Source organism: Rutidosis leptorrhynchoides, chromosome 1 (assembly GCF_046630445.1).
Source record: "Rutidosis leptorrhynchoides isolate AG116_Rl617_1_P2 chromosome 1, CSIRO_AGI_Rlap_v1, whole genome shotgun sequence".
Classification (NCBI taxonomy): domain Eukaryota; kingdom Viridiplantae; phylum Streptophyta; class Magnoliopsida; order Asterales; family Asteraceae; genus Rutidosis; species Rutidosis leptorrhynchoides.
The window spans coordinates 512,521,992-512,536,105 of record NC_092333.1 but is presented as its reverse complement, the minus strand read 5'-3'; the positions used below and the strand labels follow the sequence as shown (position 1 = coordinate 512,536,105).

At 35.8% G+C, this 14,114-nt stretch overlaps 2 protein-coding genes across 2 annotated transcripts; both read left to right on the top strand.

The window, feature by feature from the left end:
* The first annotated feature begins 7,180 nt into the window (after positions 1-7,180).
* LOC139841563 (ABC transporter B family member 6-like) lies at positions 7,181-8,270 on the top strand. Its single transcript, XM_071831780.1, has 3 exons — positions 7,181-7,670; positions 8,013-8,067; positions 8,224-8,270. Exons 1-3 carry the CDS (start codon positions 7,311-7,313, stop codon positions 8,268-8,270), a joined length of 462 nt encoding a protein of 153 aa, XP_071687881.1. The 5' UTR covers positions 7,181-7,310.
* LOC139886639 (ABC transporter B family member 20-like) lies at positions 8,250-13,953 on the top strand. The gene is made up of 10 exons (XM_071870572.1): positions 8,250-8,397; positions 8,474-8,674; positions 8,909-9,168; positions 9,252-9,565; positions 9,868-10,091; positions 10,188-10,528; positions 10,612-11,012; positions 11,198-11,439; positions 11,947-13,184; positions 13,433-13,953. The coding sequence occupies exons 1-10, from the start codon at positions 8,305-8,307 to the stop codon at positions 13,464-13,466; spliced, it is 3,348 nt and encodes a 1,115-aa protein (XP_071726673.1). The 5' UTR covers positions 8,250-8,304; the 3' UTR covers positions 13,467-13,953.
* Positions 13,954-14,114: the final 161 nt, after the last annotated feature.

Below are 14,114 nucleotides of genomic sequence, written 5' to 3'. Positions count from 1 at the left end.
GATCATAACGAGGAATTCATGGTGTATATATGGAAATCCGTCGCTAGGTTTGTGAATCTTGATCGAAGGTCCAATGCTTGTGGTGTCGGATTTGTCATGTTTTTATGTTGTTCATATATGTATCCCGCATATATGCATGCGTGTTCAACATAGGATCATCTGGTTAATTAGTCGGATCTTCATAGAATTGGATCAACTCACATTTCTATAATGTAATTGTATGTATACGTACGTTGGTATCATAATTAACAGTACGTTGTTCTTTAACTTTTTACTTTGGATCACTTTAGTAAGACAATAACCACAAATTAACTAATCACTAATATAACAATAGTTCAAAACTTCGAATGAACATAAATTCACTAATAATTTGCAAGTAGTTCAGCAAATTGTTGCACACATTTCATTTTTTACAAACGATTAGTTAAGTCAATTTGAGTCAACGGGTCAAACATTTCCGGTGGTCAAAAATTAATTTTAATTTATACTAGTTAAAGACCCGCGATTTCGCGGGGTTTTTGAAGGGTGAAATCATTTATAAATTTCATATTATATTGTATTTGTTATTTTGCTTTGAATTTGGTTATCCAAACAATATAACAATAGAAGATGATCAATATGAAGTTGATGTTTCCATAAGAATTGTAATATATTTATATAGGCAATTTTTTTATTAATATATAGAGGAATAATCTTATACAAACATAAGATTATACATTTTAGTTGTTTAGTTCCAAGTTGTGTTTAATGATAATATATGTAGCATATCAATATTACCATAATTCATCGATTGGCATATCATAAAGTTTAATTACATGCCAAACTGTTCAGTGGTTACTAAGGTACCATAAGTTATATCTTAAAGTGTTTAATAATTACATGCCTAAGCATCAAAAAAGAAAGAAACTAAATCCATATTCATTAACACGGATGCACAAACTAACAGACAACCTGCAGAATCAAAAGACTTTGATACTGAAACAAACTCTTACACCGGGTGAGTTCCATCTAGGACCATGATGAACTTGCGTGCGTCATGCAGGAACGCAATCAAACACTTGTCGTCCGGAACACACCCATTTACAGTTAAGAACTTTAGCCACCCTTTAGAAACATACTTTTTCTTTGATTTTTTTTCTTGCTTCAAACCCTATATATGAGTTTTGTTGTTCAGATCGAGACACTCATAATGACAATTACTTTGTAGTTCAGGTAGTTTTTGAAGCTCTTTCGGTAGTCGCTAAATCACATTCATATATTAATCGTTAAAAAGTCCATAAACATTTGTCAATAACATGTTAAAAAAAAAAAAAAGATTCTCAAATGTACTTATGAATGTGACCTATCAATGGTTATATCATATTTGGTAAAATATATTTTGTATGAAAATAAAATTAACTCACCCAAAGATTAGCTTTTCGGATCTTGAAGAAAACGTATGTAGTATGACCGCTGGTCCAGGAGTGGAGTCTTTCAGCTTCAGCGAGTTGTTCTTTAATATTCATACTTGTATGATCCGATGCATCGGGATATGTGGTGGCATTGAGAATTTGGTCTTACTAATTTCTACAACATCTGAACTATCATCAGATAGTTCAGTGTCTTTCAAATGTCTCTTGTGTGAAATCAATGGACCATGAGAAGTCAATCTCGTTTCCCATTTGTTTGGCTGAGAAGTTTGATCAATAAATTCTGTACTTGAGGAAACAATTGTTACACGCGCAATATATGAAGTAAATATTGAACTGAAGTTAATAAAAACTATTATGAAGTACTATGATAGTTGTTAAAAATCAACTATCAGATTATTAATTTTTTTATTACAGCCTCTGCCAGTTAAATGGTTCAAAGTGTATTATGATGAATCAATGCCTACACATAACGTTTGGATCCACACCCTAGAAGGATATAATTCTGAAGTAGGTTTCCGAATAGATGATCAAACCTTATTTCTTAGTGTAGGTTGGACAAAGATAATTAATGATCTTAACATTGGAGAATCTAATATTGTTTGCTTGATTGCTATTGACAAAGGAAACTATGAGTTGGTAATTTATTCAAAATACATGATTCCGGAAAATTTCTTTACCATTAGCCAAAATTGGACTAATATTATTGAAATTCAGCGTAAATTGTTCGAAATGGCTCCCTACAAGAGATTCTCTTCATTGATGTCGTTTGTAGATGATCCAAATCATCTTGAACCTAAAACCCTAAACTCTAAACCCTAACCCTAAAACCCTAAACTAAACCTTAAACCCCTAAACTCTAAACCTGAAAATTTATAGGTTCAAATATAATCACTATAATCATCTGTTACCGCATTTCCCACATATAAGTTTAACATATTACATCAAAAAGTGCATATAGAAGGAGTAAACCTTCCAAAATTTTCGTTGTAGGTTGTTACAACCTACAACGCTTTATGGTAGTACTTATATAAAGACCTCTTCCAGCTACGAATAGATACCTAGCAAAAAAAGATTTAATAGTGTTCCTTCAGTACAGACAAACCATTGTGAAAGGACCATCATTAAATCATTACCCATTGCATACTAAAGAATATAATATTCCATGAGGTGTAAATGAGATTTTAACATTTTGAGACATACCTTGAGTGGTGGTAGACTTTAACGCCTTACATAACACCTGCAAGGAAAATCATGAACAACACGCTCAACAAAATTTTAAAAGTGTAAAAGCAACAAAAAAAAAATTTCAAACGCATAATTAGTGATAACAATACAGGAAGCATATGAAATTAACGATCGCAACAAAGACTAAAGGCAAACTGCAGGCTTCAACTTTAATCAAAATAACGACGAAAACCTAAAAATTAAGCAAATACCGGCTAACATGAACGATAAATGCAGAAAAAATACATTATCAGAAGCAATCGAAAACAAAATCAAAAACGAAATCTTAGCTGAGAAAAAAGTTATAATCGCAAAAGTGTAACGCACCGAATCAGCATTTTGTAACAGAACAACAACAAATCAATTAAAACCAAACACTTATTTCCATAATTAACACATAATAAATATCGGAAGTTACAATTATAAATATATGTAACCTTGATTTTAAGACTACCTGATGAAGATGATACGACGATTGCAAAAGTGTGTCTTTATGAAGACGACGATGATCGTTGAATCTTACCACCAACACCGCTGGTACAGAATCTTTCTGTCATATGCCGATCCAGAATCATGATCGTGGAATTGGCTACAAGCCCTAGCAATTTTTTTTTGGAAATTTAACCCCACTAAAAGACTACCCACTTTATCACTTTATTAAACCCTACTAAAAGACTACCCATTTTGACGCCTTATTTAACCCTACCTAAAACACTACCCATTTTGACCCCTTACTTAACCCCTCTTAAAGACTAACCATTTGACTAACTTATTTAACTTTCTTATGTATGATAAAAATTTTAAACAAAATTGTTGGTTACTTTTATTTTCAACAAAAATTATAAGTAATGAACTTACCTAAGCTTAAGATTACGTAGTGTCCTAAAGAAGAAAATTTAAGGGGTTTTAGAATTAACCATCTTGCAAAATAAAAGTGGGGCATGTAATTAAAAATTCAACACATAAACCCGTGAATGTGTAAAATGAGCTTTGATCATCCTCCCAATATTATCTTTGTGACTTGAATCAAGTGCTGCATAAACCTGCTCAAGACAGTTGAAAGACATTTTATCAAGAAAAAACATTAATGGCATAATGTTACTTGCAAGTACGTTGAAACTGAAGAAATATAAATATACAAAATTTTCAAATACCTCATCCAGAATATAACTTGGAGGTGGTTTGAAGAGGAGCAATGCCAAAATTAATGACAGTGCAAGTAATGATCTTTGCCCTCCGCTAAGTTCTGACAACGACTGTTTGCAAACTGTAACACCCTAGGCAAATCCCACATCGTCCACATACATGAGTGATCATGGGATTATAAGGTAATACCCACGCTTAAATGACACAACGCGTTTTGGGATCACGGGCTGAGTAAAAGTGCGAGTACGTTATGGTTAAGCGTGCTCGGGCGAGAGCACTACCAGGATGGGTGACCTCCTGGGAAAGTGCTTATCGTTTGTGGTCGCCAAGAAAAAGCCGTGCGCCTGCGGGCAAAGCGGACAATATTGTGGTCATGTTAAGCTGGGGTGTTACAGAATGGTATCAGAGCCACTCATGTGCCGTTGGGGGGTGGTGGGGCAAACCTCATCGAGGACGATGAGTCCCTGAGGGGGGTGAATGTAACACCCTAGGCAAATCCCACATCGCCCACATACATGAGTGATCATGGGATTATAAGGTAATACCCACGCTTAAATGACACAACGCGTTTTGGGATCACAGGCTGAGTAAAAGTGCGAGTACGTTATGGTTAAGCGTGCTCGGGCGAGAGCACTACCAGGATGGGTGACCTCCTGGGAAAGTGCTTATCGTGTGTGGTCGCCAAGAAAAAGCCGTGCGCCTGCGGGCAAAGCGGACAATATTGTGGTCATGTTAAGCTGGGGTGTTACAGAAGGGGCAAACCTCATCGAGGACGATGAGTCCCTGATGGGGGGTGAATGTAACACCCTAGGCAAATCCCACATCGCCCACATACATGAGTGATCATGGGATTATAAGGTAATACACACGCTTAAATGACACAACGCGTTTTGGGATCACAGGCTGAGTAAAAGTGCGAGTACGTTATGGTTAAGCGTGCTCGGGCGAGAGCACTACCAGGATGGGTGACCTCCTGGGAAAGTGCTTCTCGTGTGTGGTCGCCAAGAAAAAGCCGTGCGCCTGCGGGCAAAGCGGACAATATTCAGAGCCACTCATGTGATGTTGGGGGTGGTGGGGCAAACCTCATCGAGGACGATGAGTCCCTGAGGGGGGTGAATGTAACACCCTAGGCAAATCCCACATCGCCCACATACATGAGTGATCATGGGATTATAAGGTAATACCCACGCTTAAATGACTCAACGCGTTTTGGGATCACGGGCTAAGTAAAAGTGCGAGTACGTTATGGTTAAGCGTGCTCGGGCGAGAGCACTACCAGGATGGGTGACCTCCTGGGAAAGTGCTTATCGTGTGTGGTCGCCAAGAAAAAGCCGTGCGCCTGCGGGCAAAGCGGACAATATTGTGGTCATGTTAAGCTGGGGTGTTACACAAACACCCCCAAATGCCACACGGACTTCTAACCCGTCCAAAAAGACACCTCCCTCCGGTAGATCTAGCTTTGCCATTGTGCCCGGTAATAAAGTAGAAAATATAGATCCAAAATCACTGGAAATAAAAAAGTCAAGCCGAATTCTATAGTTTGATCAATAAACCAAATCACACACAAAGAAAAACATGGTAAGAAACTTGCCTATTCACCTTAACCCAGGTTACTTTTAGCATCACCTTTTTCTTCTCGTCAAGCTCTTCAATCACCAACTCAATCTTCGACTTATCATTCTATACAAAATCATCAGTGAGTGACAAACAATCATAGTTGAATTTTAAATGATAATCTATGTTCAGTAACCTCAATAATGTTCTTCTTCGATATCAAATCATTGTACTCTTCTGCTTTCTCAAACATGGCCATAACTTCCTTGTTCACCCTTATCTCAAGTCCTCAAGTAAAAAAAACAACCAAATAAATAAAACCAGTTTTTATTTTCTGCAACAAAGAAATTTGTCTAAAAAGCATTATTACTATTATTAAAATGTTGCAGAACGTTACCCCCTGCTTGTTCTGCCTTGCTTTTCAAATTGTTCCCTTGCCTTACGTGGGTCGCGGTATGTGAAATCGTAATCACTCCCACTTCTCCCAAAAAACTGTTTTTCAAAAGTAATCCAACCATGTTTTTCCATCAACTTTTCTACCTTTAATGAACAATTTTTTCGTTGCGTTTCCAAGCGTTTCACCTACAGAACATACAAAAAAAAATATAGCCTTTTTAATTTAACAAATGTCATGTCAACTTCGTAATGTAAAGAAGCATTAATTAATCATAATATTACCTCATTTTTCAACCTTTTCGTATCGAGATTTTTCTCGCCAAGAATTGAGATTTGTAGTTCGATGGAGCAGCATACACCTCACTTCGTGCTGCATAGAAAAGTACACAATAATTGTTTGCATAAACTATATTAATGAGATATACATCTTAATAAATATTTCAGTCATCAAACGAAACTATAATATTAATATTCACATATGTTGTTGGAGGTTTATGTGAAGATGTTGATTAAGGATCGTTTTTTTTTTGCTACAACGATTTAATTATACATTACTATATCATATGAAATGCCATGGTAAAAGAAAATACAAGTACTGAAATTTCAATTTCATTAACCCAATACAAACCCTAATTCAGTTAAATACTTACTTTGATTTCTTGAATTAAAAGCTATGAATACGCCATCCATATGCTCTTAACTCTGAAAACGTAATATACATCGAAGATTTGACTAACCGAATAACGGCAAGAAATCAAATTAGGGTATTTGATTTTCCCATTGAAATCAGAAGATTTAGAAAAGCAAGAATATTAGATTTCGTTAAGGGTTTAATCGTGATTTCCACATACTTATTTACTGATGAATACGATTTAAAAGATTAAAATCAAATGTTTAAGACGATTCGTTGTAGATGATGATGATGAAACTGGGAGCACTGAATCTTCATCTAGCGAAGGTTTTAATCGAGTAAGATGATCTCAGTATTGTAGCGAGAAGCTCCGTGTTTATTTTAATTAGAAGGGTATTAACGGCAGATAATCATTGTGTATGCAATTTTACTCCAAGGGTAATTTAGGGACAATTGTGAAACTAATTTGATTTATTAGCTAATAGATGTAGATGAACAATTTTGACCATTAGATTAAGGGGTAAGGTGAAGTCATTTTTTAATCTAAGGGTTTTAAACGGGGTTTTGGAAAAAATTATTATCTAATAAAAATCTTCTTTTAATGTATAGTAGGATAGGATATGATATGATATGATATGATAAGATAGGATAGGATTATTGATTCTAAAAAATTAATACAAATATCTAAATATTCATATCCTCTAGTTTAACGCTTATGGAAAGTGACCTCCAAAACCGCCAAAACAAAGTAGCGGGAACCTAGAGACATAATATATACAGTACAACATATATACACACTAATAAACGGAATCAATTAACACCCCTAACATTCTTTGATTCTCAGTTCGCCTTTTATAAATACTAGTATTACTAACAATCTCACACTTTCACTTACTTAAATTGATCAAGTTTACGCTTATCAAGCTTCAACTAATCAAATCTGAACAATGTTTGAATTTGGTTTGACACCGCAGCAAGTTGCGGGCCCACTGACGCCGGTGTCCGAGAATTCCGATGTTCCGGAGACGCCGATATCGTACTTTAACTCAACCACCAGTCGCCGAACTTTTAGAGAGGAATATGAATCAATTGAAGATGAGGAGGGAGTGATTACGTCATCTGCTGTTCCGATTACGGAGTTGTTTAAATATGCTGACGTGTTTGATTGGATACTTATGGCGGTTGGATCATTGAGTGGTGTTGTTCATGGTGGTTCTGTTGCAGTATATATACATTTATTTGGAAAGATTATTCACTTGTTGAATTTCCGTAGTAATGCAGATCAACTGTTTGATCATTTTTCTCAGGTACGTAACAATGAACCCTATCTTACCAAATTTTGAAATTCAAATTTCAAAATGAATATTTATATATAATCTATAAATATATATTTATATTAGTCAGTATACTTTCATATTCATATACACCTTATTAAATAAAATTTTTGCATTAAAATCAGAAATTGGCTGTCTTTCTCAAATATTTGAGTTCGAATCCATTCACAATGTAAAGTGATGAACTAAAAATTTGATGATATTGATTTAATGTCTTCTAATATTTGTGAGATCATTAGTGAATCATTTTTGACGGATTTGTTGATTTATTTCTGAATTTCTCACACAGTATTTTGTTGTTCTTGATATGTGCAGTATGCTGTGTATATTATTATTGTAGGTTTAGCAGTTTTTGCTTCTGGGTGGATTGGTAAGATAACAACTTTATATTATTTAATAAGCTACCATAAACTATAAATTTGATTCTGTATTAAATCTAGATGAAACTTCTACAAAAATGAAGCTATATGCATTAACTTCTCTTAGTGAATATGATTTCTTTTTTTTTTTTTTAATAAATACAGAGGTTTGGTGTTGGAGTCTTGCCGCAGAAAGACAAACGGCTTTAATTAGGAGAAAGTATGTACAAGTAATATTAGGCCAAAATATGAGCTTTTTTGATACCTATAGAAACAATGGTGGTATTGTAAACCAAGTCTTGACCGATGTTCAGGTTATTCAATGTGCCCTTGGCGAAAAGGTATTTGTTATATTGTTGTTTATGTTTCATCTACTTGTTGCCCAATTTATTTATTCAGGAGACTTTAAATTTTCAGGTTGGATATTGTGTGCGCAACATTGCTATATGTTTAGGAGGGCTTGTTATTGCATTTTTTAGTTGCTGGCAGATTGCATTTGTAGCATTGGCAACAGGTCCATTAATTGTTGCTGCAGGTGGTGTTTCAAATTTATATCTCCATAACTTTGAACTTAGCCTTCAAGATGCTTATGTTCATACTGCCAGCATAGCTGAAGAGGTGTGTGCTCATAATTCATAATTCTACTCTATAAGTTAACGGTGTTATAAGTTAATTGCGATTCTTTGCAGACTTTATATGGGGTAATGTAGAGGTGGAAATTGGGCAGGTGGGACGTGTTGGGTAATGGGTCAAAATGGGTGATTACTTGGTGCGGGTAGAATGTGGCGAGTCAGTTATTTTTCTCATTTTATATTATTGGTTAGTGATAATACATATCCAAAATTGTTGCAGGCGCTGTCAAACATTAGGACCCTATATGCATTTACAAACGAAGCATGGGCCAAGCATTGTTACGCATCGTCTCTTCACGATACACTAAAATATGGTATCACAGTAAGTCTTGTTCAAGGACTTGGAGTTGGATCCACGTATGGACTCGGGATGTGTTCTTGTGCTTTGCAACTTTGGGTCGGAAGATTATTAGTTACAAGTGGAAAAGCAACTGGTGCTGACATCATCACTGCTATTTTCGCTGTAGTATTAAGTGGCGTGTAAGCATCTTTTCTTGTTTACTTGTATACAAAAAAGGGTTCTAGTTATTGTCACTTATTGATGTATTGTTATTATCTTGTAGTGGGTCGAGTCAGGTGTCAACAAACCTGAATTCATTTGAACAAGGTCGTATAGCTGCGTACAGGCTCTATGGGGTTATAAGACGAACGGGTCCCGCCGATGATAAATCAGATGGGAGTACTTTATTATCTGTCAAAGGAACGATTGAGTTTCGCAGTGTTTATTTTAGTTATCCCTCGTGTCCTGTGGTTCCTATTTTAAGTGGATTTTACCTTACTGTCCCTGCAAAAACAACTGTGGCACTTGTGGGAAGAAGTGGATCGGGAAAAAGTAGCTTAATTCCCCTTATGGAACGCCATTATGATCCTAACATGGGTAAAATCGATCATTCACATTTATCATCTTACATTCAATTGTTACTCTAATTAGTAAGGATGTTTTTTTTTTAATTAATTTATCATATCATCAAGTTATAAGGTTATGCATAAAAATATACACTTTAGGTAACTTTAACCGGTCGGAACATTTGGCGCATTTCCTTTATATTTAAAGTTTTATAACCCTTTCGAGAGCATGAATAACCAAAATTGAACCATTCTTTGTTATGTGGTCAAAGTTGCTATCAACTATGTTGCCGTCTTTTTAAGTAATTATTACCTTTTTGTAATGGAGAGCAGGAGAAATTCTTTTAGATGGAGTGAACATTAAAACCCTGAAGTTAGAATGGGTCAGACACCAAATAGGCCTTGTAACACAGGATCCAGCTCTAGCATGTTTAAGTATAGCAGACAACATTTCTTATGGACGCTCGGGCATCACTTTAGATCAGATCGAGGAGGCTGCTAAAAAGGCGCATGTACATTCATTTATAAGCTCCCTTGAAAAGGGATACCAGACTCAGGTATGCATATCCGATATCGATTTCTCATGAAACCACCTTTTAATTAAACCTTTAATTCTAGCAAATTCAAAACTATTTGAATTTGTTGCGTACCAGGTTGGCAGAAGAGGTTTTGCATTGACAGATGAACAGAAGATAAGAATTTCTATTGCTAGAGCCGTTCTTTCGGATCCTAAGATTCTGTTGCTTGATGAAGTTACAAACAGGCTTGATTTAGAAGCAGAAACTGCTGTTTTAGGGACCCTGCGTATGATTACGCTTGGGAGATCTACTATAATGATTGCTCGGAAATTAAGCCTTGTGAAAGATGCTGATGTCATTGCTGTGATGGAGGGTGGTCAATGTGTCGAAATGGGTACACATGATGAACTGATTGAGACCTGTGGTCTTTATTCGGAGCTTTTTAGATGTGAAGAAGTTGTGAAACTTCCCGAAAGGTACGTTAAATATGCAATTTTACATATGCTTTTACCAGTTGTAATGTGTTTGTGATGGTTAAATAAGTTACAGTTTTTTTCAGGCAACCAAGTAGGAATGAAACATCGGGTGATAATTCGTCGATAGGGGAAAGAATCAATAGTGATGTGACTCAGTTAAAAGAGGAAAACAACATTAAATATCAGAAGTCAATATCTTTAAGGAGACTAGTGAAGCTAAGTTTACCAGATTGGTTGTATGCTATTTTAGGAAGTATCGGGGCCTCAATATTTGGATCATTTAGACCAATCCTTGCGTATGTTGTTGGGCTGATACTGACCGCATACTATAGAACTGATGAAAGTCATTTTGATGTTGACAAATGGTGTTTGATAATTGCGTGTATGGCTATTGTTGTTTTAGTCGCCACCGTGTTGCAGTACTTCTACTTTGGAATCATGGGAGAAAAAATGACAGAGAGAATCAGAAGAATGATGTTTTCAGGTAACATATTTTTTTTTAAGGGACTTTTTAGTTTCATTAGCTCTTAAGTCTAGGTGATTATCTAAGGTAACTGGTTTCTTGGAACTGTATTTACGAAAAGATAGATACTAACATAGCCAAAGTTTAGCAACAAGTCAGATATCCCAAACCGTAATTTTTGACCTTTGCTTATTGTATATCTTCAGCCATGGTGCAGAGTGAAGTAGGATGGTTTGATAAAGATGAAAATAGTAGTGACAACTTGCTGATGCATTTGGCAACTGATGCAACATATGCGCGTGCTGTTTTCAGCAACCTTCTCTGTACTCTTGTCCAGGACTTTTGTGCTGTTTTTGTTGCAGTAGTTATTGGGTTCTCTCTTGAATGGAGGTTGGCATTGGTGGCGTTGGTTACCATACCATTTCTGACAGTCTCTGCACTTGCACAGGTTATCAGCTATCAACAAATTATTTAGCCTTTCTGACAATTTAATCTGGGAATTTATGCGCTGGTGGTCCCTCGTTCATACATCAAACTGCATGCTGAATCCCTGTCATTTTTTAGCTCCGGTGACCCCTTGATTTTACAAATGTTGCCTTGGTGGTCCCTCCGTCTCTTTTTAGTTAAAAATTTCCGTCAAGTGTTATCACGTGATTAACACGTAATGTCGTTTAATAACGTTTAATTCATCTTAAACGACATCACGTGATGGCACTTAACGGACTTTTTTTTAACGAAAAATAGATGGAGGGACCACCAATGCAACATTTGTAAAATCAAGGGATCACCAGAGCTAAAAGAAAATGACAGGGACGCGGCATGGAAATTGATGTATAAACGAGGGACCAACGGCGCAAAAAAGAATCTTAATCATATACGTTTAAAACATGACATATGTTAATTACAATCACAATAATAATGTTTGAAGACTGATAAATCTAATGTTAACTTTAAGAGAACTTGGCTATCTGGTTTCTCAAAGTCCATTGAGGAGCTTCATAAGAAAGCGTCAATGGTTTTGGAAGATGCGGAACGAAACATATCTACAGTCATCGCATATTCTGCTGCCAACGAGGCTTCAAGACTCTATACTTTATACCTAAAACAAGTCTACAAACGAACGTTCCTTCATGGGATATCAGTTGGATTCGTCTTCGGCTTTTCAAGATTTCTCCTTTTTGCGTGTAACGCTGTTCTACTTTGGTATACTGCAGTTTCAGTCAGAAACGGTTATATTAACCTACCAACAGCCCTTAGAGAATACATTGTCTTCACTTTTGCAACTTTTGCGCTGGTGGAACCGTTTGGGATCACGCCTGCAATACACAAAAGATGGAAAAACCTCGAGAGGGTTTTCAATATTATCGATCATGTTCCCGAAATTGACGTTAATGATCCTACTGCACTTGAACCCGTTAGTGCATATGGAACTATCGAGTTTAAAAATGTAAACTTTTGTTACCAAAGAAATCTAGAAATCATGGTGTTGCGAGATTTTAGCGTTAAAATCGACGGTGGACACACAGTTGGGGTGGTGGGCGTTTCGGGATCGGGAAAAAGCACGATACTTTCTTTAATATTACGATTCTATGATCCGGTTTCTGGGCAGATACTTTTAGATGGAAAAGATCTGAAACATTTTAATCTAAGATGGTTAAGAAGTCAGCTCGGTTTTGTCCAACAAGAACCTGTACTATTCTCAACCACGATTAGAGAAAACATCGTTTACGCACGACATAATGCAAGTGAAACGGAGATTAAAGAAGCAGCACGAATCGCAAACGCCCACCAATTTATTAGTAGTTTGCCTAAAGGGTATGAGACGCAAGTGGGACCCGGTGGATTGGAACTAACACCTGGACAGAAACTTAGGATAGCGATTGCTCGTGTGGTGCTTAAAAACGCGCCAATTTTGTTGCTTGATGAAGCAGAGAGTAGCATTGAACCAGAGTCCAGACGTGTTGTACAAGAAGCTCTTGATACACTTTTAATTGGAAGTAAAACAACGATTTTAGTTGCACGAAAAGCATCGATGATGAGAAGAGTTGATAAAATTTTGGTAGTCAATGGAGGTCAAATTGTGGAACAAGGGACTCATGATTCTCTTGTAGCAATGGAAGATGGTGTTTATGCGAAATTGACACAACCTCATTTTGTAAAAGGACTGAAGCCTCATTTCCTTCGTTCTACACGGTAATTACATGTCAAATAAGTTTGGTTAATCGATTAATTGATTTGGTTGTACATTTTGTAAGTAATTCTTGCTGCACATATATAATTGCACAAAAAAATGTTTGTTTACAAAGGCTCAAAAAAAAAGTTATTAACATGTGATGATAATGTATACTAAATACAACATTTGGATCCTGATTGAAAGCTGTATTTAATTTGATACGAAGGCCTAACATTTTGTTTAGGGTCTTTATTATAACTTAATGAAGATGGTTTGATGTTAGCAATACATTTGACATCTAAAACAACTAGTAACGTATGAGTGGCTTGTTCGAGATTTTGGAATGGTAAATTGGGTTGTATGTGGAGTTTGGATTCTGCAAAGCGGGTTCCGTTTGACTCGCTTATATATCAAACTGTCAAAGTAGAATTAGTGGTGTTTTGTTGGGTCAAGAATCTGGTTTAAAGACTGATAAATGAACTCATGGTGAAGGCAATTGGGTTTTAAAAAATGATAGCACAAAGAGCTTATTATGCCATGGCTAATTTATGCAGTTTGACTTTTTAAAGTCAACTTTGGCAGTTCATGGAGGATATATTGCAGTATTGCAGGGTAAGAAAATAATGGAAATATTACTGGAAAGGCCAAGTAACACTGATATGAATAGATCAGGTTATGGAATTATAATTGGATAAATCATGAACAACTTGCAATGGTTGAATGGACAGAATGACCTTTGAAATGTTAAAATGCAATATTGTTTTGTGATAGGAAATTATATAGTAAAATCGGGACGATAACTTTTTGTTATTATTGTTGTTGTTGTTATTTCTATTGAAATGATTTTACTTACAATTTTTATTTTGGATGCATAAAATAAGAGTAAATAATTTTACTATTTATGAATGTGGACAATAAATTTAAGACACTAAAAAAAAAATATGACAAAA

Excerpts from the sequence above, each read along its gene's own strand:
- LOC139841563 (XM_071831780.1), top strand. The coding sequence starts at position 7,311 with ATGTTTGAATTTGGTTTGACACCGCAGCAAGTTGCGGGCCCACTGACG. Across the intron at positions 7,671-8,012 it reads TGTTTGATCATTTTTCTCAG|TATGCTGTGTATATTATTAT; the intron begins GTACGTAACAAT and ends TGATATGTGCAG. Across the intron at positions 8,068-8,223 it reads TTTTGCTTCTGGGTGGATTG|GTTTGGTGTTGGAGTCTTGC; the intron begins GTAAGATAACAA and ends ATAAATACAGAG.
- LOC139886639 (XM_071870572.1), top strand. The coding sequence starts at position 8,305 with ATGAGCTTTTTTGATACCTATAGAAACAATGGTGGTATTGTAAACCAA. Across the intron at positions 8,675-8,908 it reads CTGCCAGCATAGCTGAAGAG|GCGCTGTCAAACATTAGGAC; the intron begins GTGTGTGCTCAT and ends AAATTGTTGCAG. Across the intron at positions 10,529-10,611 it reads GTTGTGAAACTTCCCGAAAG|GCAACCAAGTAGGAATGAAA; the intron begins GTACGTTAAATA and ends AGTTTTTTTCAG.